General features: G+C 42.7%; 1 protein-coding gene across 3 annotated transcripts in view; it reads right to left on the reverse strand.

Annotated features, from left to right (window-relative positions):
• Window positions 1-27,830, reverse strand: part of mei-41 (meiotic 41) — a 641,172-nt gene that overhangs the window by 187,770 nt on the left and 425,572 nt on the right. For all 3 annotated transcript variants that reach the window (XM_045729178.2, XM_045729176.2, XM_045729177.2), the window contains 2 exons: window positions 14,622-14,891; window positions 9,071-9,295 (listed from right to left, as the gene is read on the reverse strand). In XM_045729178.2, the coding sequence (XP_045585134.2) occupies window positions 9,071-9,295; window positions 14,622-14,891 (495 nt within the window). The remainder of the gene's footprint in view (window positions 1-9,070; window positions 9,296-14,621; window positions 14,892-27,830) is intronic.

Here is a 27,830-nt window from a genome sequence, read left to right on the forward strand (position 1 = left end):
ACCTCACACTAGGCCCAGACAAGTACGAACCTGGGACGGAACCAATTGAGACTTGAGCAAAGTAATCAGGAATCCAAACCCGACAAGCTAGGAAAGAACCAGAACTCCAACTACCAGACAAGCAGACTGGCAGGGAGCCCACACCTACCAGTCGTCGAGGCAGGCTGCCAGCCAGGAAGATACCGGAACCCTGGAATGCACCCGATCAGTGTAAGAGGAACCGAGCTCAAACAAAACCGGATCCAAACTGGGTCATGCCGGAGGTAGGCACCAAGGGCCTCCGGAACCTCTGCAGGGGTAAGATAAGAGGAAGAAAACCTCCAAAAACCAGTGTTCAATGTAATGAAATGCCATTTTCTGGGTGTGACCCCTGAGGCTCCCCGGAGCTATCCAAGCAAATATGGATATATTAGACTTTGGCATCAGTCAGTGTCTTTAGCCTACTGGGGATCACGAGCCAGAACCTGGCCCCCCTCAGAGAGGCACGAGGAGCAATGGCCTATAGAACTGCACATGTGATTTGGAACATTCTATATCTACCATCAACTGGGTCAGGCACCCAGAAAGGTAAGCATTCCAAAACAAACCTCCTATTCTGGTTGAAACTACTACTGAAAGTCAACTGAATGGACAGAACTCCCCAAAGATAAACGAGCAAACGAGCATGTCATCCCCACGTGCCGTGCCGTGCCCCTGTCTGCGCATCTCCCCCCTTCCCGGGAGGGGGAAGGGGCTGCCCCAGACACCTCACGCCACCCACCCACACCTTGAGTTCAGAGGCTGGATGTCAGAAATATGCGAAAAACTGCCGACCGGAGAGAGGGATGCCGGAGAGCCTCCGGGTCTCACCCAGCAAATAGTGTTTCATTACATTGTCACGGTAAAATCTCTTGGAAGAGATTCGGCCTACTCCATTATCGCCTATTCTACTCATTCACGTCTATGTAATAAAGAACTGCACCCAAGAACAACAACAACTACTTCCAGACGTCTAGACAATACCATCAGTCTACCAGTCCCCCTCCTGTACCATGGCCTGTCACCCCACCTCGCACCTGGGTCGCTGGGAGGCCACGCCCTCCGTAACAAGCAGTTAAAGGAGCCAGTTCATAGTTTATAGAAGACATCAGCGCCCTCTGCTCGGCCGATATTCTGTATAAATAGGGGCTACCAAGCCCCTAATCTAAGATTCAGATTACTCCTGTGTGCTCCACTGAGTAGACCTGTTGACATATCTCGGTGTGGTAACAGATTTAGTCAGACTAGCTCATGGTATTCTGCACCATATATTTTTTTGCACCATAACGTAACTTAAATTTGATTATTCATCTTGTTTGTTTTGCACATTTTGTATTAAAGCCAAGCCTGGATATTTTTTGTAATTTGTTTAAATTCATATTTTTATCAAAGTAAAGTATTTTTAAATGTTTTTTCCCTTTGTTTTATCCTACAGTTTATCACACTGTGAAGACACCTTTTGCAGTTTAACTTTTTTTTCTTTTTTGTTTTTAAATATTTTGTGAGTGGCATCACAGACTGCACCACCACCAACGTTTACCGTCACAAATTAGGGGCCTGTCCTAGGAGCCTCATTCAGGTAATGCTTCTAGACTCTTCACTTAAAGTTGTTATAACTGTACTTGGCTTTATTACAAATTTAATTTTTCAGAACTCTTATTCTTTGACTAATTTTTATGGTGCTTCATACTGTTTGCTTTCCAGATGTAGCATTTTATGATTGTTGGATGACTTTGGATTATGTGGTGTATTGTGGCCACAGTCATACTCATGGTTAGTTGTTCCATAATCTTTGCTATATCCTGTCTTTCCACCTTATTCTCGTCCCTACAGGAGAGTTCTCATTCAGCAGATCACCCCCTTTGGTACCCTGGTACTTTGGTCTGTCTTTGGGTCAAGTACACCCACATCTTTGCAACCCGAACATAGGAGGATATAGAGGGCCAAAGTTCCTCTCGCACGGACTATGCTGTAAGGTTGGGACCCTACAAGCAGTTCTCGTCATTAATTGACACTTCACACCCCTACGCGTCGGTCAGAGATATGGTACTTACACAGGTAGGGAGTTAACATTCTTTTCCAGAGCACAAAGATTGTTAATTCTGTTAGTACTATCTAGTTTTAGTAGGAAACCTCTTGCCTTTGCTCTTGTCATTAGAGACAAGGTAAGAAATCCCTACATTTTTGGACTACCTTCGAGACAATTGTCTCAACATTCAAGTAGGATCCCTCTTGCCCTTATCCTCGTCATATAGAGTACCGGGTACAAGATTCCCTACTTTCTTGAAATGCTTAGTTTCATTTTTGATCTTGATTGTAACCTTGATTATCAAGTTTAACTGGATAGTTTACCGTTGCCACGTCATCCTGTCACTGACATTTCTTATTTTGGTACATCCACCTGAGTATTCTCTTGCATATATTTCCTATCATTCACCATGTTTGGGCTGACCCCACACACAGTTCCAAGTGTAGAGACGAGAGAGCCCAGGAGGCTCAGAAATCCGCACGTCAGTCAAATGACAGGTGAGAGGCAGAACCAAAGAGCCAGAGCCCAACCCCGCAGCACAATTAGGCAAGCACAAGGAGGCGAGCACATAACACCCTCGACACAGGAAAACGTACCACTGAACAGGCACCTCCACTGTTGCACCGTGGAACAAGGTTGAGGCGGGGCACCGACCTCAAGCATGGTTGGACACGCATAAGAGGGGGGCAGGACGAGTACAGTCAGGAGCCGCTTTGTATGGGTCAAGAGGCTTCCTGCAGTCACCTGTGATCCGAGGAAGAAATCGGGTGGTGAGAACAAGAGCTGCCACGTATGGGCCAATAGCCCCGCAGCAGGCACCTAGGTTTGTATGTTCTACATTCTCAAGTACGTATGTACACCCAATCCTACTCCCAAAAACAAAACAGCGTCAGGACGAAGGAGATGCCAGACCGCACCAACTCACCTGCAGAACATAGGCGCGGAAGGGCCATGACGCAAGCCTATGAGAACGGAGCCGCCGGAGGCGGACAGGGTATCGTGCACCCGTAGCCGAGCAAAACCGGGAGCACAGCCTACGGAAGGCAGGCCAGAGCCGCTCATGCCGGAGAAGAGAAGGGGAGCGGCGAAGGAAGCACCCCCCACCCAAAAACGCAAGGAAAAATCCCCGTGACCTCCCCATAGCGGCACTCCAGCACACCCCCAAGAGCACCGGGGCATGGACTGGAGAATGATAAGAGTGAGAAGCGAAGCCCCTGAGAGAAAATGGACGCAGAACACCAGCACATGTGCACACCACCCTGAACCAAAACAAACTCCCACGGCACATGCACAGGACACGAAAGAAAAGTTGTCTAAGCTCCAGCTTGGGCATTTATACAGCCTAAGAACAAGTGGTTGGATCGCCAGCACGGTGGGTCTGGGGCTCATCTTGATTATCTTGTGATTATCTTGAGATGATTTCAGGACTTAGCGTCCCCGCGGCCTGATCCTCGACCAGGCCTCCTTTTTGTTACACACCCCTCAGGATGCAGCCTGTAGCAGCTGCCTAACTCCCAGGTACCTATTTACTGCTAGGTAACAGGGCCATCATGATGAAACATTTTGCCCATTTGTCTCCGCCTCCACCGGGGATTGAACCCAGAACCTCAGGACTACGAATCCGAAGCGCTGTCCACCCAGCTATCAGGCGCCCCTTTCCCTCCCGGGTAAGGGAGTCCCTATTGGAGCTTCCCCTTTTCCCTCCCAGGGTCGGGGGAGGTGCGCAGACAAGCAGCGCGGCTCATGTGACGTCATGCTTGTTTGCTCGTTTTCATTTGGGGAGTTATGTCTACATGTTTTTCTATTTTCGTTGGTTTTAACCAGAACAGGTGTTTGTTTTGAGGTGCTTACCTTTCTGGGTGCCTGTCCAGGTTAATGGCAGAAACAGAATGCTCCAAATCACATGTGCATTTTCATAGACCTTTGCTCCTCGCGCCTCTCTGAGGGGGCCAGGTTCTGGCCATGGTCCCCGGTAGGCCTAGAACTCCACCCACACTGACTGATGCCAAAGGTTAGGGGTATAAATATCAGCCTGGATACCTCTGGGGAGCCGAAGGAGCTCCCCTCAGAAAACGATACTGTCATTTATACAAATAATGATACTGTCATTTGAACAAACAAATAATGATTGTCATTTGTACAAACAAATAGTAGGCATCCTTCAGTCTCGGGAGACTATGGAGTTGCGCCCTAGTTGTCAATTCTGGTGCAGCGTCTGGTGTGACTGATGAGGCCAATCCGAGAGTGGCAGTCCTTCCCACACCGAGCACAAACGAAGTCCGATTCTGGTCTGTCTTCCTGGCTACTGGCTTTCCTTCTCTGTCTCTTTGCCTCCGATTCCTTGGCAAGTGACTCCTCGAACTTGGAGAGACCTCTTTGAACAGACTGCCTCCAGGCTGAACGGTCTGCAGCCTGTGTCTCCCATATAGCTAGATCGACGTCCATGGCTTTCAGGTCCCTCTTGCATACGTATTTGTACCGTAGCTGGGGCTTGCCTGTTGGACGCTTTCCCTGCATCAGCTCTCCGTACAGGAGATCCTTGGGGATCCTGCCGTCGCCCATTCGCACAACGTGCCTGAGCCAGCGTCGTGTCGAAGGCAGCGCATGTGGTAGGCATTCAGCTGTCTTTCCTGACGGGCGCGGAGTGTCCAAGACTCACTGCCATAAAGGAGAGTGCTCAGGACACAGGCTCTGTAAACCTGAATCTTAGTATACTCAGTTAGCCTATTGTTGGTCCACACTCTCTTTGTCAGTCTGGACATGGTGGTAGATGCCTTACCGATGCGTTTGTTTAGCTCCGTATCAAGAGAGAGGGAGTCAGAGATTGTGGAGCCCAGGTACACGAAGTCGTGAACGACTTCCAGTTTGGAATCAGAGATGCCGATGTCAGGTGGGGAGTCCACTCCTTGTCCCATGACTTGTGTTTTCTTCAGACTGATGGTGAGTCCGAAAGCCTGAGAGGCCTCGCTGAAGCGGGTTATGAGCCGTTGGAGGTCTTCAGCTGAGTGGGCAGTGACTGCTGCGTCGTCGGCAAAGAGGAAGTCGCGCAGACACCTCAGCCGAACCTTTGTCTTGGCTCTCAGCCTGGCGAGGTTAAAGAGCTTTCCATCCGACCTGGTCCGGAGGTAAATGCCTTCCGTGACAGATCCGAAGGCGTGCCGCAGCATAACTGCGAAGAAAATCACGAATAGGGTTGGAGCCAGTACGCAGCCCTGCTTTACTCCACTTCGGATGTCAAAGGCGCCTGATGTTAGGCCATCAAAGACCACGGTGCCCCTCATGTTCTCATGGAAAGATCTGATGATGCTGAGGAGCCTGGGTGGGCATCCGATCTTGGGGAGGATCTTGAACAGGCCATCCCTGCTGACGAGGTCGAAGGCCTTCGTCAGATCTATGAAGGCTACAAAGAGTGGCTGCTTCTGTTCCCTGCATTTCTCCTGCAGTTGTCTGAGGGAAAAGACCATGTCGATGGTGGACCTGCCAGCTCTGAATCTGCATTGTGATTCTGGATAGACTCTCTGCAAGTACTTGGAGCCTCTTCGGTGCGACTCGAGCAAACAGCTTTCCGACAATACTGAGGAGGGAGATTCCACGGTAGTTGTTGCAGTCGCCCCTGTCACCTTTATTCTTATACAGTGTGACGATGTTGGCATCCCTCATGTCCTGTGGCACCTCTCCTTCTTCCCAGCAGAGGCAGAGAATTTTATGCAGCTCCATGAGCAGGCTACCTCTGCAGCACTTCAAGGTCTCAGCAGGAATGCCATCTTTGCCAGGAGCTTTACCAGAAGCAAGGGAGTCTAGGGCATCGCTGAGTTCTTCCAGGGTCGGTTCGCTGTCGAGCTCCATTAACACAGGCAGACACTCAATGGCGCTCAGGGCATCTTCAGTGACCACATTGTCCCTGGCGTATAGCTCAGAGTAGTGCTCGACCCAGCACTTCAGCTGCAGTGTCTGGTCCTGAATCACCTCGCCAGTGGCAGATTTCAGAGGAGCGGTCTTCCTCTGGATTGGGCCGAGGGCCTGCTTGATGCCGTCATACATTCCCCTTACATTGCCTGTATCCGCTGCAGTCTGTATCTGGGAGCAGAGCTGGAGCCAATAGTTGTTGGCACATCGCCTGGCGCTCTGCTGCACTTTGCAGCGGACGGCCCGAAGGATCTGTAAGTTGTGCTGACTTGGGCAGGCTTTGTAGGCTGCCAAGGCGTTTCTCTTCTCTTCGATTACAGGTGTCATTTCTTCCGAGTGAGCCTCAAACCAGTCTGCCGACCTGCTGGTCTTCTTGCCAAAGGTGGAAATGGCAGCGTTGAACACAGCGTCTCTGAAGTGCTCCCATCTTTTACGGGCAGTGACCCCAGCTGGGCCAGGGAGAGCTTCCTCGAGCACATGTGCAAAATCTTCCACCTTGTCCTGGTTGCAGGTCTTGGTGGTGTTGATGCGAGGTCTGCCCGCCTTTTTTGAGTGATGAATCTTCTTTGGTTGCATCTTGACCCTGCTACATACCAGGGAGTGGTCGGTGTCACAGACAGCACTCTGGTAGCTACACGTAATCTTGACGCTGGGTAGACTTGCACGCCTGGTAAGAATCAGGTCAAGCTGGTGCCAGTGCTTGGATCTGGGGTGTCTCCAAGATACTCGGTGTTGAGGCTTTGTGCCGAAGAACGTGTTGGTGACACAAAGACCATGAAGGCAGCAGAGTTCTAGCAGACGTTGCCCGTTCTCATTCATCCTTCCTATGCCGAATTGACCCAGGCAAGTGGGCCAAATGTTGTGCTCGGCACCCACTCTGGCATTGAAGTCGCCAAGGATGAACAGTGGCTCCTTTACAGGGATTCTCGCTATGACTCTGTTGAGGTCATCGTAGAATTTTTCCTTTGCCTCTGCTGGAGAAGTCAGGGTTGGTGCATATGCACTAATTACATTGACTGGTCCGGTTTGGGAGTACAGTTGCAGAGACAGAATTCGTTCGGTTTCCCCCATCGGTGGCATAATGTGTCCCAACAGTGCATTCCTGACGGCAAATCCCACACCATGTTCTCTGGTCTCATCTGGAGGTTTTCCTTGCCAGAAGAAAGAGAAGGTCCTCTCTCTCACAGATCCTGATCCTGGGAGCCTGGTCTCTTGGAGAGCAACAATATCCATCTGCAGCTTGCTCAGCTCCCTATCGATGATTGCTGTTTTTCGGGCGTCATTGATTTCTTGCAGGTCGTCAGAGAAACCTGGTGTCAGTGTCCTGACGTTCCATGTGCCCAGCTTTAGGGCAGTTGATATTTTCTTCTTTGGTTTGGTATTGCTTGGTGCAAAGTTGTCGGGCCGCTTGTCAGTTTTCACCCTAAACCCCACGCACCCAGTGAGGTTAACGGACCGTGGCGAGGCAACACCTTATTGGCTGGGGTTTGCCCAGCTTGAGGCGGGCGGTAGCTGCCCAGTGGGGCGCGATGACCCCTCCCACCGTCGGAAGCAACCCCTGGCGTCACACTCTTCGCCAACCGAGCAGAAGACTTAAAACCGGTAGACTGTCGCTTCCCGTGTTGGTTCGACGCTGTGAGGCGAAGCTGGAGTGTCCTCTCCAGGGCGCAAAGCCTGGGTAGGTAGATATGTAGGAGAAGCTGTTACCCATGCAGCAGGTCCCCCCTCTCCACGTTGCTGAAATTATCCAATAGAAAGGCAAATGCCAATACGCATGGTTCCAGCAACGTCGCAGGAGCTGCCAGAACGAGGTCGACGTCAACAACGAACTGCCTTAGGGGCTCCAATTCCGGATTTTTCCTCGAGGTTGACTCCTGAAGCCTTCCCAAAAAAGGGTATGGCCACAAGGCAGCGGAGGTTTAAAATCAGGGTTTTCCTTCCCCTAGATGGGCTGCCTTCCCAGGCTATCGAGTCCCATCTACCCGGAGAAGCTGGTTTTATGGCGCCAGAGGCACGCCCTCGCCCCTTCTCCTGTCGGTAAAAGCAGTTCCGCCGGACTTAGACTAAGCCACCCGTGCAGGCCAGGAGTTGGACTTGGTTGTCAGAGGCTATTTGAGACGCATGCCGTATAGGAGCATTTTATAGGTCATGGGAGCTCGTCCCCCATTACCACTCCCTGGCTATGACAACCCCTTGGAACAAACAAATAATGATACTCTTACTTGTACAAACAAATAATGATACTCTTACTTGTACAAACAAATAATGATACTCTCACTTGTACAAACAAATAATGATACTCTCACTTGTACAAACAAATAATGATACTCTCACTTGTACAAACAAATAATGATACTCTCACTTGTACAAACAAATAATGATACTCTCACTTGTACAAACAAATAATGATACTCTCGCTTGTACAAACAAATAATGATACTCTCACTTGTACAAACAAATAATGATACTCTCACTTGTATAAACAAATAATGATACTCTCACTTGTATAAACAAATAATGATACTCTCACTTGTACAAACAAATAATGATACTCTCACTTGTATAAACAAATAATGATACTCTCACTTGTACAAACAAATAATGATACTCTCACTTGTATAAACAAATAATGATACTCTCACTTGTATAAACAAATAATGATACTCTCACTTGTATAAACAAATAATGATACTCTCACTTGTATAAACAAATAATGATACTCTCACAAGTACAAGCAAATAACGATACTCTCACTTGTACAAACAAATAATGATACTCTCACTTGTATAAACAAATAATGATACTCTCACTTGTATAAACAAATAATGATACTCTCACTTGTACAAACAAATAATGATACTCTCACTTGTACAAACAAATAATGATACTCTCACTTGTACAAACAAATAATAATACTCTCACTTGTACAAACAAATAATGATACTCTCACTTGTACAAGCAAATAACGATACTGTCACCTGTTATAATAATGATACAGTACTGTCATCTTTGCGCAAATAAATAAAGATAGTCACTTGTTTTAAACAGATTAAAAAATGTTAAATTAAGTAGTTTTATTGGAGAAAAACTGTTGTTCTTATTGAATTTTAGACTTACCTTCTGAAGCTGAGAATAGGTTCTAGGTACCGATGAGATGTTTGGACCAAACTTAATCGCTTGTCCCATCTCTCAGTTACTTCATTAAGATTGAGGGGCTGGCGCTGAGGATTCAGGTGTGTTTTGACTTCTGACTGACAAGAAAATCTACCCTTTGCCACACTTGACTGGTCAAACAGCAGTAAACCGGACACCATTTCTTCCAGCTCAGTCATCATGTGAAGCCTAACAATATTGTTAACAATGAGCACATGTACTCTGTTTCATTACACATGCAAAGTTAAACATATAATTTCAAATGCATATTCAACAGAGAAGTTAATTAAATTATTGAAAACTCTTCTATAGTTTAATGGTCATACAGTAAAATATATTTATTGACTGCTTACATTAGAAAATTTAATACATTATTATAACTACTTATGGATGAAGTAAATAAAATGTAAGTGGAAAATCATTAAATAAATCTACATTTAAAAGAATATAACTGTCCACTACTCAAATGGTTTACCAAGCTCAACACATTCCCATATAAAGTTATTTCAAACATTTTGTTCTCTCTGGAAACTACCTTTTTTGATGAAAACTATTTAACTAAGAATACAAGAGGAAAAATAAACTAATAACAAAAACCAGCGTTGAATGTAATGAAACTCCATTTTCTGGGCGAGTCCCGGAGGCTCCTTGGAGCTATCCATGGCTGATATGGATACCCTAACTGTTTTGCATCAGTCGATGTGGGTGGACTTCTAGGCCTACCGGGGACCACGAGCCAGAACCTGGCCCCCTCACAGAGGCACGGGGAGCAATGGCCCATAGAAATGCACATGTGATTTGGAGTATTCTATATCTGCCATCGACCGGGACAGGCACCCAGAAAGGTAAGTGCCACAAAACAAACCCCTATTCTGGTTAACAACGAAATCGACAAACGAGTGGACAGAACTCCCCAAGAAAAACGAACAAGCATGACGTCACACGAACCGCACCGCATGTCTGTGCAGCTCCTCTCCCCCCGGGAGGGGGAAGGGGGAACCCCAGACCCCCGCACCGGCAATCCCCGCCCCAGTTCTGAGGCTGGATATCAAAATCGCGAAAAAAACAGTGACCGGAGGGCGGGAGGGTGCCAGGGAGCCTCTGGGACTCACCCAGAAAATGGCGTTTCATTACATTCAATGCTGGGTTTCTAGGGGGAGCCCCTACGACTCCCCGGAGCTACTTCACCAAAAACTACCTAATAAAACAAGGGGACATACCCGGGAGGCAGTCGGTGCTCCACTCCTCAACACGAAGTCGAGACAACAGGCTGCATCCGCTGACCTAAAGCAACACAGGCCCGACTGGACCCAGTAACGTTCACAAGGGAGCATGCAGCCAGGACTCTGTCCGATAGCCAAAAACCCCGTGCCTGAATGACAGCCCAAGACCTATCGCCGAAGACGGCAGCTAGAGCAGCAAACTTATGAACGTCATGGGCATGGGAATAGACTGCAGGCTCGCTAGATTTAATAACCCCACGGACTACCTGAGAGACCCAAACCTGCGAACAGGGAAGAAGGGAAACCGGATGAACCTAAAGCGCTTCCCTGGACACAAAAGCCGTGGAGTGTAGATAACGGTGGAGGGCCGCAACCGGACACAACACAAGGTGAACCCCCGGCCTGACAACCCAAGCAACAACCCAAGGACCCCTCCAGAAAGCAGCAGTTACATTCTTTGTCAGAAAAAAAGGGAGACGGCTGCAGACGAATAAACCTATGACCACGACCATAGGAGCAAAAAAGCACCACGCCTGAGAAGAGCACGAAGCTCAGCCACAAGACCCCCAGAGGCCAATGCCAACAGAAAAAGAGCCTTAGCAAAGCAATCCTGAACCGAAAGAGCCACAACAAACCGAGGAGAAGAAAGACAGGAGAGCACTCTGTCCAAAGACCAGGACGGCTCAGGCGGTGCATGAGCAGGCCAGAGGTGAAACCTCTAACCCTGCCCTGACCCCGAAGCCTTCAGACACGTAGGGGCCAGAAGCAGGAGGGGGGGGGGGGAACAAAATGAACCACCGAAGGGGAAAAACAAGGGGGCGTGGATGGAACCAAGGCCGAAGCGACCAAAACCCCCAAGTCTGGGTCCCTACACGAAGCAGGGCAGCCTCGGGGCATCCGGGGAAGCAACAACCCGAACGCGTTGCAACAGCCTACCTTGCAACGCTGAGCTGCCTGCACCCAAAGGAATTCATTAGCAGACTGGGTGAATTGAGTCATGAACAAGCAACACAGCTCGCAGGACTCGGGGTCGAATAAGTCACCGACCCAACAGGCAGCATGACGGAGGCAAAAACAAGGAAAGTCACTCTGAGACAAGGGGACAGAGCAACCCTCAACTCGCACAAAGCGAGAGGGGATGCAAGGGTCTCCACTATCGGACCCGAGAGCCCCCGTGGGGTTTCCCAGGGCCCCTAGACTGGGTCTGCTAAGGGTTATCCCATGCAGAGCACTGCTAACCGGCGCCCCAAACTACCAAGCAAACTGCTAAAGCTGAACCCACGGGACGTGTCCACCCGTGAGGGCGAAGCAGGGGGTGCCACCACACAAACGACCCTAATATAAGGGGTAGGAACACAGAGCAGACCCCCACCAGGCAAAAACAAAAATAAAAGAAAAACCACACAAATGGACAACGTACCCAGAGGGAACAGAGCCGGCCGCTGTTATAGGTGAAAACTAGCTACGCAGTACCCTGCGCCCTACCAGTGCTATACCTATCACTTACCCCAAGGTAAACAAAGGAGGAAAACTCCCAAATCACAATAGAAATGGTGATACACCCACATCAAAAAGACCAGATGCGAAGAACAGAGGAGAAGGTTGAACCAGCCCCGTACCGGACCGGTCCGATCTGCTGAAAAAGACGGAGCAGCGGAAAACGCCCCAGGTTCGCATACCGAGCAAACAGCGCTGGAAACCAAGGTTGGGTCGGCCACTAAGAGGCCACAAGGACTACTCTCCCTGGGAAGGTCTCCAACCGAGCCAGAACCCGAAGCAACAGCTGGACCGGGAAAAAGAGGTACAGGTAACCCCACCTCGACCAGTCCTGCCGAAAGGCATCCACTGCGAACGCCTCGCAGTCGGGGAAGGGTGTCACTTACACTGGGAGACACCGAGACCACACCGACACGAAGAGGTCCACGTCCAGGAGTCTGTACATCTGGCAGGTCCAAAGAAACAAGTTGTTGTCGACCATCCATTCCGTGGACAGGGGAATGAAGTGAGACAGGCCCTCCACCAGGACGTTGGACACACCTTGGATATGAACCGCACAGAGAGCCAAACCCCGAGAATCCAGCAGATGAACCACTCGAAGGGACCAACCCCAAAGAGGCACGGACCGAAGAGAACCTCCGTGGTTCAGGCAATGAACCACAGGAGAACAATCCGAATGGGGCTGAATGGTCGATCCCCGAGCGACCCGAACACTCTGAAGCATGAACCAGACTGCCGCGAACTCCCGAACAGTACTGTGAGCCCGACGGAAGGACGGACCCCACCGTCCCTGGCCGGCCTGGTGAGTACTGGTCACAAAGCCCCAGCCGAGAGACGACGCATCCGTGAACACATCGAGCGAAGGTTCGGGCTGGTACTAGGGAATCACTCTCGGCTCACACACCACCTAGAAGACAGTCACCACACTCTAGGTACAGTGCTGAAACAACCATTGGAGCCGGAGCAAACGACCGGTGTTCATAGCATCAGCCTCTGAACTGAAGGGTGGATAGCCGGGTGGAGATCTGGGGCTCCCCCTTCCCCTTCCCGGGGAAGGGGGGGGGGGGGGGGGAGGAGCTGCGCAGACAGTGGCGTGACGACGTGTCGACGTGTGACATCATGCTCGTTTGCTCGTTTCTTTTTGGGGAGTTCTATCTAGTGGTTCGACTTTTTATAGCAATTTTTCACCAGAATAGGGGTTTGTTTTGGAACGCTTACCTCTCTGGGTGCCTGACCCGGTCAATGGCAGACATAGAATGCTTCCAACCACACGGGGGTTTATAGGCCATTGCTCCCCATGCCTCTCTGAGGGGGCCAGGTTCTGGCTCGTGGTCCCCGGTAGACCGGGGACCTGCCCCCCCCCTTCCCCATCCCAGGGAGGGGGGACGCTGCGTGGACAGCGATGTAGTGACATCATGCTTGTTTTCTTGTTTTCTGATTGGGGAATTCTGCTTGCTCATTCGGCTTTCAGTTTGCAATTTTTAACCAGCTGTAGTTTGTTTTGGGATTCCAACCTTTCTGGGTGCCTGACCTGGTAGATGGCAGACATAGAATGCTTCCAACCACATGGGGATTTCCAACTACATGGGGGGCGTCTATAGACCATTGCTCCTTGTGCCGCTCTGAGGGGGTCAGGTTGTGGCTCGTGGTCCCCAGTAGGCTAGAACTCCATCGACTGACTGTTGCAACAGTCCAATATATACACATCAGCCCAGTATAGCTCCGGGAAGCTGAAGGGGCTCTCAACAGAAAACACTCCCAACTCGAGGGAAGACAGACAATCATAGACCACCGGCTTACCTGAAGAATGGGGACCACCCCAAGCGAGGAGGCCCTCTAAAGGGAGCGTATCCCGAACACCTCGGGGAAGAAAACTATGACCATGCAAGGGTAGTACTCAAAGAGCACACAGGGAAGATAACCCTGAGCGTGTGCAGCTCCAAGAACAATAAACTTCTGACTCATGCTACAACAAACATACAACACATAAAAGAACACCTCAAGCGCAAAACACCACTCGAAACATGGGAGACTGAAGCCAGAGCAACATGAGAGCTACCAGACACCATCAGAAAAGAGCTGACTGTGGACCAGCTGGCTAACCTGGTACCGCCTCCTTCCTCTCCCCAACCGAAGGAGAGGTGGGGCAAACTAGCGCACGCTACTGTTACAAACGTTTTGTGCTTTGTTTTCATTGTTGGGCGTTCTTTTAGTAATTTTGGGGTTGTGGCCTCGTTTTAAACCATGTAGTAGTCTGATCTAGTTTGCTTAGCTTTCTGGGTGCCTTTCCTGATGGTGGCAATTATGCTTAAATGATAAATGTAAAGTGCTCATATGCCATCACTCCATACGCCTCTCTGAGGGTGTCAGGTTCTGCCTCATGGTCACTGGTAGGCCATCAGAACTCTGTGACTAATGGCACTTAGTAGTTGTGGCACTGAATCTGTGTGAATAGATTCATGTAGCTGATGGGGCTCCCCCCAGAAAAATTACTTTCAGACTGAAGCCCAGACAGACAACATTTTTTTTTTATTTTTTTAGAAATATGCACGATTCAAATAACAATCTAAGATGTTCCAGATTCACTTTACCTGTCCTTTATTAAGAGTCATAAGTGGTTAAAATCCCAATAATTTGCTGATTTTACCCACATAGATGAAATGGTAATTCATTCTACCAAGACAATGTACACTACACCCTATTTTGAATTAACTAAACACCTTACAACATACATTCTTGAGGTGCAGCAACTGTATGCCTGCTATGCATAGGAAGAAATTGGTTTTTATTCTCACCTTAAAATATGAGGGTAAGCTCTTTGGTAAGCCCACTTTTCCATACTTGCTGCAGAAAGTGAAGTTATCTGCTGAGTTCTCAGATGACGTAAGCTATTCTGGTAGGCCGTGCAGTCTCGTGCTCGAACTGCAAGAAGGATTTGCCCAACTCCTTCTCCCCAAGATGCTTGACTCGGGCTAGTCTTAAGGAAGGTCTCAAGCTGGTCCCACTGGCCAAGTTTCCATGCTGCCTCAACACGATACTTGTTCAATGAAGGTTCCAGTTCTGGCCTAAAGTTGATATTAATAATACTTTAAGTGTAAATGAAATGCTTGTGTCTGAGCATACAACTTGGTTGATACCTTAACCCTTAAACTGCACATGGCATACATATACGACAGGAGTAACATGTCCCATCATGCGCTTGGCATACATATATGATTTGCATATTTAAAATATTTAAAATAGTTCTGCACATACATAGAGGTCACATTTGTTTCCACAGTCCACAAGAAAACATCCCCAATCTTGAAAAAAATCCCGAGTCCCTCACTTTCCTTCTAGGGCCTAAATAAGAAAATGACGACCAATGCTTCCCAATATCATCATCCAGTGTCTGAAGTCTGAACAGCCATAGAGGAGACACTAAACTTTTAGCAACAGAAAATGAGTGATTACCATCATGAGGTTATCTTGAGATGATTTTGGGGCTTTAGTGTCCCCACGACCCGGTCCTCGACCAGGCCTCCACCCCCAGGAAGCAGCCCGTGAAAGCTGACTAACTCCCAGGTACCTATTTACTGCTAGGTAACAGGCACATCAGGGTGAAAGAAACTCTGCCCATTGTTTCTTGCCGGCGCCCGGGATCGAACCCGGGACCACAGGATCATGCATCCAGTGTTCTGTCCGCTCAGCTGCTGGCTCCCATATATATATATATATATATATATATATATATATATATATATATATATATATATATATATATATATACAGGCATACCTCAGTTTAAGAGTTTAATTGGTTCCTGGAGACGCCTCGTATTCCGAAAACTCGTATACCGAAGCTAATTTCCCCATAAGAAATAAAGGGAAATGAATTAATCCGTTCCTGACTACCCCAAAAACCCCACATCAAACTAAATTTTTATACCTAATTCATCTAAATAAACCTACAAAACTATGTTCAAGTTATTACTTACCTTGCTGTTGAATGCTGTAGGCGTATGGAAGATGGTGAGGAGGGGGGAGGAGGAGAGGAGTTACTGTTTGGAAGGGGAGTCCCCTTCCATTATCACATCAGGCAGTGAAGACCTTTCTGGCGTGCTCTCCCTGGGACGTTTTATCTGAGTGCCACTAGGTCCTGGTTGAGGCTCACTGCTCGATTTCCTCACCACAAATCTGTCCAAACCCTGGCTTTCTCACAAATAATGGCCTCCGAAACACGGTCACCCCTTAACTCCTTGTCGTGTATCCAAATTAATAACAACTTTTCCACTTCTTCAAGTATTTGTGGTCTTTGTTTCGTTATTGTTCTGACTCCTTTTGCCACTTTAGCACCCATAATCTCATTTTTCTTCTTAAGTATAGTGCATATTGTTGATGTGGCTTTGTTGTACTGCCTACAAAGTTCAACAACACGTGTACCGTTCTCATGCTTCCGAATGATCTCTTGTTTCTCCTCTATTGTCATCCTCACATGGGCTTTCTGGCCTTTATCCTTACCACTGGCTTTCTTGGGACCCATGGTGAGATATATAATAACAAATTGTATAGTCAAATCACCAAAAATCCAACAAAACACTGAAAATCCGCGAGAAGAATTTATGTGGGGTAGTCACTGGGCGCGAGACAATGGTAAACTGAGGGGCTGAGGGGCGGAGGGGTGGAGGGGCGACGATCGCCGAACCACCATGCGCTGGGTCGGCCTGTACGTGTATCAACAAACTCGTGTCCCGAGGTAACCCTCGCATTCCGAGACATATTTTTCGAGGAAATCCTGCTCGTATTCCGAAAAACTCGCATACAGGGACACTCGCATTCCGAGGTACCACTGTATATATATATATATATATATATATATATATATATATATATATATATATATATATATATATATATATATATATATATATATATATATATATATATATATTAGTATATTTTGGTAGCAGTCTTTCCTGTAGACATATATTATTAAATATGACCGAAAAGTAAGATTAATAATTCTAACACGAATTTTCTCAATCTTTCTTACGTTTCTTTTCACTGTTGATGGTAATTCAAAAATCAATTCTCCAAAATTCATTTTTATTTCTAGTCTGACGTGACACTTGAGCGCGTTTCGTAAAACTTATTACATTTTCAAAGACTTTAGTTTACACACACACACACATAACTTTAACTGAATAGAGCTTAACCCTCAAACCGCTAGGGGCCCAAATGGAATTCACACCCACAGGCGCAACAACAACAAAAAAATCCAAAAAATTCTTTCGTCTTATAGAAGTGTTCATTTTTGTTCCCTGATCACAGAAAAAATAACAAAAAAATCGTAGGTGGCATATTTTAGCCGCAATAGGGTAGGGAAGTGTGACAAAAAAGGGGCGTTGGCAGAGCCTTCGCCAGATGAGGTCTACTCCGCCCGAGCTGTCAGACGGCAGTTGCCACAAATATATTATTATCTAATTATTTCAATGTCTCTGATTGATTTTTTCTTAGTTTTTATGCAGTAATATTATTCCATACAGTGAATTGTGGTATATTTATATTATAAAATGTGTGAACCATCGCTGTACTCAAAATTATGGTGTGCATATTAGTGATTCAATTATTATGTTCATAAAACAATAAACAAATAGTTTTGCTGTTGTTACACTATATACACAGGTTATATATAAGTATTTGCATGTTTTGTACACCATAACGAACTACTAAGTTGGTCTTGTGAGTCAAAAAGCAACGAGGAGTGACCGCCAAACACCAGCGAGCCACTCACTGCCACTCCCTCCCTCAACACCACCTCACTCAACACTACCTCACTCACCCTCCCTCATTCACCTCCCACAATACTCTTTCTGTATTAATTCACTATACACAGACGTTATATATACGTATTTACATGTTTTGTTCACCATAACTGTACATCTAAGCTTGTATGGTGAGTAAAGGCACAAAGACGTAGCTACTCACACAGTCAGCTGATCGGCGGCAGCCCTCAAGGCCAGACGCACTAATATTTGTCCTCCAACAATATTGTTTGTGGTGTTATTACGCTATATACACACATTATATATAAGTATCTACCTGTTTTATTCACCATACCTGAACAAATAAGCTGGTATGGTGCCCAAAGATCATAGTGGCCATCAGTAAACAACATGCCAAGTCGTGCAGACGACGCTCCTCCCTCACCAAAATAGCGGCTCCCAACCTACTCCTCTCGCTGTTATCTCACACTATACACACGTTATATATAAGTATCTACATTTGTGTTCACCATATCAAACCACTACGCTGGTATGGTGAGTGCAGTCAATAAATGGTGGCCACACACAGTCAGAAAACGACACCACAACTCTCCCTCCCACAGCCTTACTCCTCCCTCCATGAAGCACAGCGCTAAATATCACCACAATCCTGCTATTATCAGAATCCTGGTCAGTTTTATCACAATCAGGGGGCTACAGTAATACTATCACTGCTAAATAATAGCAGTATCATATATATAATGGTATTTGTAGGCGATGTTGTGGTCACAAGCTGAACAGCGGTGCTGTGAGCTCGTGCTGCGTGCGCCAACCTTGGTGGCTTGCTCAATACTGACGCTCTAACACCCAAGAATGTTGGCCTGGATTTTTTTTCTAGGTGGCATCTGGCAACTATCGGTCGTGGCTGTACTATAGCTGCTCCTATCCCAGGCGGGGCGTTTAAATTATAGCGCTAGACACGAAATCATATATAAATGATGTGTGCGGTTTCGGTTTTGTCACTGATATCATTTATATATGATATGCGCGGTTTGAGGGTTAAACATCTTCAAGTTTTTATACCTACATTTGGGTGAGGTGACATGTTACAATAGTTTTAGATGAGGCACTACACATCAAGAAGTCAACACCAGCAATCAACAGCCAATTAATGCACAACTATATTCTACCCACTTCAAGACTCCGCTTCAAAATAGAAGCATCAAGAAATATGAGCCAATAAAAATAGGCCTTCTGCAGTTACCTACCTTTAATACCCATTGTTTCGTGTCATGCCTTGTGTTAAAAGTTTATTTTCACCTCATCCAAAACTATTGTAACATGTCACCTCACCCAAATGTAGGTATAAAAACTCAAAGTTGTTTATGCTCTATTCAGTTATAGTTGTGTGTTTGTGTGTGTAAACTAAATTCTTTGAAAATGTAATAAGTTTTACGAAACGCGCTCGTGTCGCGTCAGACTAGAAATAAAAATGAATTTTGGAGAATTGATTTTTGAATTACCATCAACATTGAAAAGAAACGCAAGAAAGATCGAGAAAATTCGTGTTAGAATTATTAATCTGACTTTTTCGGTCATATATATATATATATATATATATATATATATATATATATATATATATATATATATATATATATATATATATATATATATAGTGGAGATATTTGAGGTGTATATATATCTCGAAGTCTCTACTTCTTTTGTAGGGTCTGATGGTGTAGTGGGTTAAGGCGTACTAGTTATGGCAGCTACTGGAAGGTAGTTGTGCTTTCTGGGTTTGAGGCCCACTGGTGGGTGTTGTCCAAAGATTGTTAATCTTCACTTGTGGTTTATGCAAGTATAGGCTTATAGCATGGACAAGAGTTCTCTCACATTAACAGTGGCTTGATGAAAAAACGTATAGTAACCTCTCACTTGTCTAGTGCCCTCGGGAAGTGGAGATATTTGAGGTGTATATATATCTCGAAGTCTCTACTTCTTTTGTAGGGTCTGATGGTGTAGTGGGTTAAGGCATACTAGTTATGGCAGCTACTGGAAGGTAGTTGTGCTTTCTGGGTTCGAGGCCCACTGGTGGGTGTTGTTCAAAGATTATATATATATATATATGTCGTACCTAGTAGCCAGAACGCACTTCTCAGCCTACTATGCAAGGCCAGATTTGCCTAATAAGCCAAGTTTTCATGAATTAATGTTTTTTCGGCTACCTAACCTACCTAACCTAACCTAACTTTTTCGGCTACCTAACCTAACCTAACCTATAAAGATAGGTTAGGTTAGGTTAGGTAGGGATGGTTAGGTTCGGTCATATATCTACGTTAATTTTAACTCCAATAAAAAAAAATTGACCTCATACATAATGAAATGGGTAGCTTTATCATTTCATAAGAAAAAAATTAGAGATAATATATTAATTCAGGAAAACTTGGCTTATTAGGCAAATCGGGCCTTGAATAGTAGGATGAAAAGTGCGTTCTGGCTATTAGGTACGACATTATATATATATATATATATGTCGTACCTAGTAGCCAGAACTCACTTTTTGGCCTACTATTCAAGGCCCGATTTGCCTAATAAGCCAAGTTTTCCTGAATTAATATATTTTTTCTAATTTTTTTCTTATGAAATGATAAAGCTACCCATTTCATTATGTATGAGGTCAATTTTTTTTTATTGGAGTTAAAATTAACGTAGATATATGACAAAACCTAACCAACCCTACCTAACCTAACCTAACCTATCTTTATAGGTTAGGCTTGGTTAGGTAGCCGAAAAAGTTAGGTTAGGTTAGGTTAGGTAGGTTAGGTAGTCGAAAAAACATTAATTCATGAAAACTTGGCTTATTAGGCAAATCGGGCCTTGCATAGTAGGCTGAGAAGTGTGTTCTGGCTACTAGGTACGACATATATATATATATATATATATATATATATATATATATATATATATATATATATATATATATATATATATATATATATATATATATATATATAAATATGTATATATATATATATATATATATATATATATATATATATATTTATATATATATATATATATAAATATGTATATATATATATATATATATATATATATATATATATATATATATATTTATATATATATATATATATAAATATGTATATATATATATATATATATATATATATATATATATATATATATAAATATGTATATATATATATATATATATATATATATATATATATATATATATATATATATATATATATAAATATGTATATATATATATATATATATATATAAATATGTATATATATATATATATATATATATATATATATATATATATATATATATATATATATATATAAATATGTATATATATATATATATAAATATATATATATATATATATATATATATATATATATATATATATATATATATATATATAAATATATATATATATATATATGTCGTACCTAATAGCCAGAACGCACTTCTCAGCCTACTATTCAAGGCCCGATTTGCCTAATAAGCCAAGTTTTCATGAATTAATCTTTTTTCGTCTACCTAACCTACCTAACCTAACCTAACCTAGTTTTTTTTGGCTACCTAACCTAACCTTACCTATAAATATAGGTTAGGTTAGGTTAGGTAGGGTTGGTTAGGTTCGGTCATATATCTACGTTAATTTTAACTCCAATAAAAAAAAATTGACCTCATACATAGAGAAAAGGGTTGCTTTATCATTTCATAAGAAAAAAATTATAGTAAATATATTAATTCAGGAAAACTTGGCTTATTAGGCAAATCGGGCCTTGAATAGTAGGCTGAGAAGTGAGTTCTGGCTACTAGGTACGACATATATATATATATATATATATATATATATATATATATATATAAATATATATATATATATATATATATATATATATATATATATATATATATATATATATATGTATATATATATATATATATATATATAAATATGTATATATATATATATATATATATATATATATATATATATATATATATATATATATATATATATATATATATATATATATATATATATATATATTAGTATATTTTGGTAGCAGTCTTTCCTGTAGACATATATTATTAAATATGACCGAAAAAGTAAGATTAATAATTCTAACACGAATTTTCTCAATCTTTCGTACATTACGCTTCACTGTTGGAGGTAAATCAAAAATCACTTCTCCAAAATTCATTTTTATTTCTAGTCTGACGCGACACGGGCGCGTTTCGTAAAACTTATTACATTTTCAAAGACTTCACAAATACACAACTGATTAGAACTTACGTCTCTCTGATATTATATCTACATTTGAGTGAGGTGGGAAGGATGATGTGGCATTAACACAAGACAGAACAGGGGATATTAATAGGGTATTAAAAGTATCAGAACAGAAACAATGGGTATTGAATAGAAGTGTTTGTAGAAAGCCTATTGGTCCATATTTCTTGATGCTTCTATATTGGAGCGGAGTCTTGAGGTGGGTAGAATATAGTTGTGCAATAATTGGCTGTTGATTGCTGGTGTTGACTTCTTGATGTGTAGTGCCTCGCAAACGTCAAGCCGCCTGCTATCGCTGTATCTATCGATGATTTCTGTGTTGTTTACTAGGATTTCTCTGGCGATGAATAATCCCTATTAATATCCCCTGTTCTGTCTTGTGTTAATGCCACATCATCCTTCCCACCTCACTCAAATGTAGATATAATATCAGAGAGACGTAAGTTCTAATCAGTTGTGTATTTGTGAAGTCTTTGAAAATGTAATAAGTTTTACGAAACGCGCCCGTGTCGCGTCAGACTAGAAATAAAAATGAATTTTGGAGAAGTGATTTTTGATTTACCTCCAACAGTGAAGCGTAATGTACGAAAGATTGAGAAAATTCGTGTTAGAATTATTAATCTTACTTTTTCGGTCATATTTAATAATATATATATATATATATATATATATATATATATAAATATGTATATATATATATATATATATATATATATATATATATATATATATATATATATATATAAATATGTAATATATATATATATATATATATATATATATATATATATATATATATATATATATATATATATAATATATAATATATATAAATATGTAATATATATATATATATATATATATATATATATATATATATATATATATATATATATATATATATATAATATATATATATATATATATATAAATATATATTATTAAATATGACCGAAAAAGTAAGATTAATAATTCTAACACGAATTTCACATCAAGAAGTCAACAGCACTACACATCAAGTCAACAGCACTACACATCAAGAAGTCAACACCAGCAATCAACAGCCAATTATTGCACAACTATATTCTACCCACCTCAAGACTCCGCTCCAATATAGAAGCATCAAGAAATATGGACCAATAGGCTTTCTACAAACACTTCTATTCAATACCCATTGTTTCTGTTCTGTCTTGTGTTGATACTTTTAATACCCTATTAATATCCCCTATTGTTCTGTCTTGTGTTAATGCCACATCACCCTTCCCACCTCACTCAAATGTAGATATAAAATCAGAGAAACGCAAGTTCTAATCAGTTGTGTATTTGTGAAGTCTTTGAAAATGTAATAAGTTTTACGAAACGCGCCCGTGTCGCGTCAGACTAGAAATAAAAATGAATTTTGGAGAAGTGATTTTTGATTTACCTCCAACAGTGAAGCGTAATGTACGAAAGATTGAGAAAATTCGTGTTAGAATTATTAATCTTACTTTTTCGGTCATATTTAATAATATATGTCTACAGGAAAGACTGCTACCAAAATATACTAATATATAAATATATATATATATGTCGTACCTAGTAGCCAGAACGCACTTCTCAGCCTACTATGCAAGGCCCAATTTGCCTAATAAGCCAAGTTTTTATGAAATAATATTTTTTCGACAACCTAACCTACCTAACCTAACCTAATCTGACTTTTTCGGCTACCTAACCTAACCTATAAAGATAGGTTAGGTTAGGTAGGGTTGGTTAGGTTCGGTCATATATCTACGTTAATTTTAACTCCAATTAAAAAAAATTGACCTCATACGTAATGAAATGGGTAGCTTTATCATTTCATAAGAAAAAAATGAGAGAAAATATATTAATTCAGGAAAACTTGGCTTATTAGGCAAATCGGGCCTTGCATAGTAGGCTGAGAAGTGCGTTCTGGCTACTAGGTACGACATATATACTGTAACCCCGCGATTATCCGGGATTCGAACATCCGAAAAACGCCCTTATATGGCCAAAATCGTGAACGGATAAAGTTATCACAATATCCGGCCAAAATAGCCACAGGGACCGGATTAAAGCAGGTTTTCTGCAGAAATTACACTATCCGGTCAGTCCCCCGGATAATCGTGCCTTTGTCCGTATATGAAAACATGAGGCAGGCCATACGGTATTAATCCCGTCTGCCCGAGACTCGAGGCGCATGGTGTAGGTGGGGGTGGGGTGGGTGGGTGGTGTTGGGAGGGTGGGAGGGGTGCGTCAGGAGGGACTACCTGGGTACAGGAATTACCATTAATTTTAGAACAATTAATCATAGCCAAAAACAAATAAAATAACTACTAGTAATTATGTAATAACAAATAAATAAGTTTCCTAAAAGCATTGTGCACAGGCTGAAGTTTCCTTCAAAAATATTGTGAATTTTTTTCCTCCTGGCGGCCTACGTAACGCTATGGCTGCCCCAAGTGGACCTGTCCAACACTGGTCAACCCATGTGCGTCCGTCCCTCGTGTTATACACAGTGCTGCGCCATTAGTGAAATATTTTTTTAAATAACTTTTTTATTTTCATAGTAACTTTGAACATTTTTGGCCAAGACTATGTCTGGTAGCAGCATCAATCATTCTGGAGGTGTTAAGAGGAAGAAAGTTGTCCTAACAATAAAAGACAAGTCACAGTTATACACCTCAACCAGTGCGGCCTCACAGTGTTGCGCCATTAGTGAAATATTTTTTTAAATAACTTTCTTAATTTTCATAGTAATTTTGAACATTTTTGGCCAAGAATATGTCTGGTAGCAGCATCAATCGTTCTGGAAGTGTTAAGAGGAAGAAGATTGTCCTAGCAATTAAAGACAAGTTACGTGTTGTTCAAACAGTGAGGCGTCACAGGCAGCCAAGCGCCTTCAACAAGTGAGGCGCCACAGGCAAGCCAAGCTCCTTCAACAAGTGAGGCGCAAGCAAGCGCCTTTAACAAGTGAGGCATCACAGGCAAGCCAAGCGCCTTCAACAAGTGAGGGCATGCAAGCGCTTCAACAAGTGAGGTGCAAGCAAGCACCTTCAACAAGTGAGGCCTCACAGGCAACCCAAATGCCCTCAACCAGTGAGGCTTCAGCAGCTGGCAGTCAAAACTAACTTAGCTTAATGAACTGTACAGTAATTTAAAGTGTTAATTTTAGTGTTGTGTTAGTATAGGTTACGTAAATTGTTAAGAATTTTTAACTTCAAGATGTGTGGCATCAATCAAGAAGACGAACACCAACAAGGTAAGTTGAGGTTTCTAGTTGAATATTTAATAATTGTATGTGGCAAGGCAATTCAAATTATGTTGTTTGTAGTATAAAAATAGTTGGAAATGGTCACTTTTGGACTCGTAGGTGAAAAAGTACCATTATCCGAAAAATGTGATAATCCGGCTGGGGGTCCTTCCCATATAGTCCGGATGATCGAGTGGAGACAGTATATATATATATATATATATATATATATATATATATATATATATATATATATATATATATATATATATATATATATATATATATATATATATATATATATAAATATATATATAAATATATATATATATAAATATATATATATATATATATATATATAAATATATATATATATATATATATATATATATATATATATATATATATATATATATATATATATATATATATGTCGTACCTAGTAGCCAGAACGCACTTCTCAGCCTACTATGCAAGGCCCGATTTGCCTAATAAGCGAAGTTTTCATGAATTAATTGTTTTTCGACTACCTAACCTAACTTTTTCGGCTACCTAACCAAACCTAACCTATAAAGATAGGTTAGGTTAGGTTAGGTAGGGTTAGTTAGGTTCGGTCATATATCTACATTAATTTTAACTGCAACAAAAAAAAATTGACCTCATACATAATGAAATGGGTAGCTTTATCATTTCATAAGAAAAAAATTAGAAAAAATATATTTTTTTTTTTTGAGATATATACAAGAGTTGTTACATTCTTGTACAGCCACTAGTACGCGTAGCGTTTCGGGCAAGTCCTTAATCCTATGGTCCCTGGAATACGATTCCCTGCCGCGAAGAATCGTTTTTTCATCCAAGTACACATTTTACTGTTGCGTTAAACAGAGGCTACAGTTAAGGAATTGCGCCCAGTAAATCCTCCCCGGCCAGGATACGAACCCATGACATAGCGCTCGCGGAACGCCAGGCGAGTGTCTTACCACTACACCACGGAGACTAAATATAGACCTAAATATAGAATGGGTCTAAAAAGACCCATTAATTCAGGAAAACTTGGCTTATTAGGCAAATCGGGCCATGCATAGTAGGCCAAAAAGTGAGTTCTGGCTACTAGGTACGACATATATATATATATATATATATATATGTCGTACCTAGTAGCCAGAACGCACTTCTCAGCCTACTATGCAAGGCCCGATTTGCCTAATAGGCCAAGTTTTCCTGAATTAATATATTTTGTCTATTTTTTTTCTTATGAAATGATAAAGCTACCCATTTCATTATGCATGATGTCAATTTTTTTTTATTGGAGTTAAAATTAACATAGATATATGACCGAACCTAACCAACCCTACCTAACCTAATCTAACCTATCTTTATAGGTTAGGTTAGGTTAGGTAGCCGAAAAAGTTAGGTTAGGTTAGGTTAGGTAGGTTAGGTAGTCGAAAAACAATTAATTCATGAAAACTTGGCTTATTAGGCAAATCGGGCATTGCATAGTAGGCTGAGAAGTGCGTTCTGGCTACTAGGTACGACATATATATATATATATATATATATATATATATATATATATATATATATAATATATTTTTTTTTTTTTTTATAGAAGGGGTACCACCTCTGGTGCAAGTGTAGGGACCCATAGCCTCGGAGAAGAAAATAAAGAGTACTCAGAGAAGACCTTGTGGATCCTCACTTTGATATTTTCTTCCCCTACCACCCCTATTCTTTTGTTAAGTGTATATATTTATCTAACTTTATTTGAAAATGTCATTACACAAAAAAAGTTACAATATTGATTACATGCAGGGTACAAGGCTGCTTGTCACAAGTTGAAAAGCTCCTCCAGCTCCTCAGATGGCTGGCAGGAACCGTGGATGCAGTGAGCATTTCCTCTCTGGATGGCCACACTAAGGCGCTGAAAAAGAAAACTGGCAGCTCTAGGGTCTCTAGTTGTTTTAATTAGCTTAGACCCCAACTCCTTCAAAAAGCTAGCAGCACTATTACCCCAAGCACCAAGTGTCTCTGAGGCAATGGGGACAAAATTGTAGTGGTGCTCAAGGTCTCTGTATTTACGTGACTAGGCCGCTTCCCGGTGATTGGCAGCTCCTTCTGCTTGTGTAGCACTGAAGTCAACATAGGTATTGGCTAAAGTTGAAACGCAAGTGTAGTCCCACATCAACTGTCTACCATTCTTCCAGGGGTTCACCGTAATTCCGTCTGGGCGACCGACAGGCTCATCAGAGTTGCGGGACATTAGGTAACGGGGCTCTCTCTCTGCTGGACAACCGGCTGTGGTAAGGCTTCTCTTAATAATGTCATTAACCTCGCCGTGTCTTGCATGCCATCCTCCCGTCCTTCGGCAAAGAAGGCCATGTCGTCCATATCTGTCGGCCTCTGCCTCGCCGCAAATACACCTGTATTCGGTGTGGATTGGGGCAGCTAGGCGGAGAGCCACGGCAATTCAGAGAGCCTGCGGTGTGAGACGGGTGCCGGTTGCTGACATTGGGGTTGCTAATAGGAAATCACCTGCATGGGGAGCTGCTACAGCTCTAAGTCGGGCAGTGTCATGTGGTGTTGTCGCAGCTTCTAGCAAAGTTGCAGCTTCTTGGTCGGCAATGGGGCGATCCCAGCTGGATTGCTTATGGGCTTCAGAAGGCGGTGGT

This window comes from Procambarus clarkii, chromosome 77 (genome assembly GCF_040958095.1).
Source record: "Procambarus clarkii isolate CNS0578487 chromosome 77, FALCON_Pclarkii_2.0, whole genome shotgun sequence".
Lineage (NCBI taxonomy): Eukaryota > Metazoa > Arthropoda > Malacostraca > Decapoda > Cambaridae > Procambarus > Procambarus clarkii.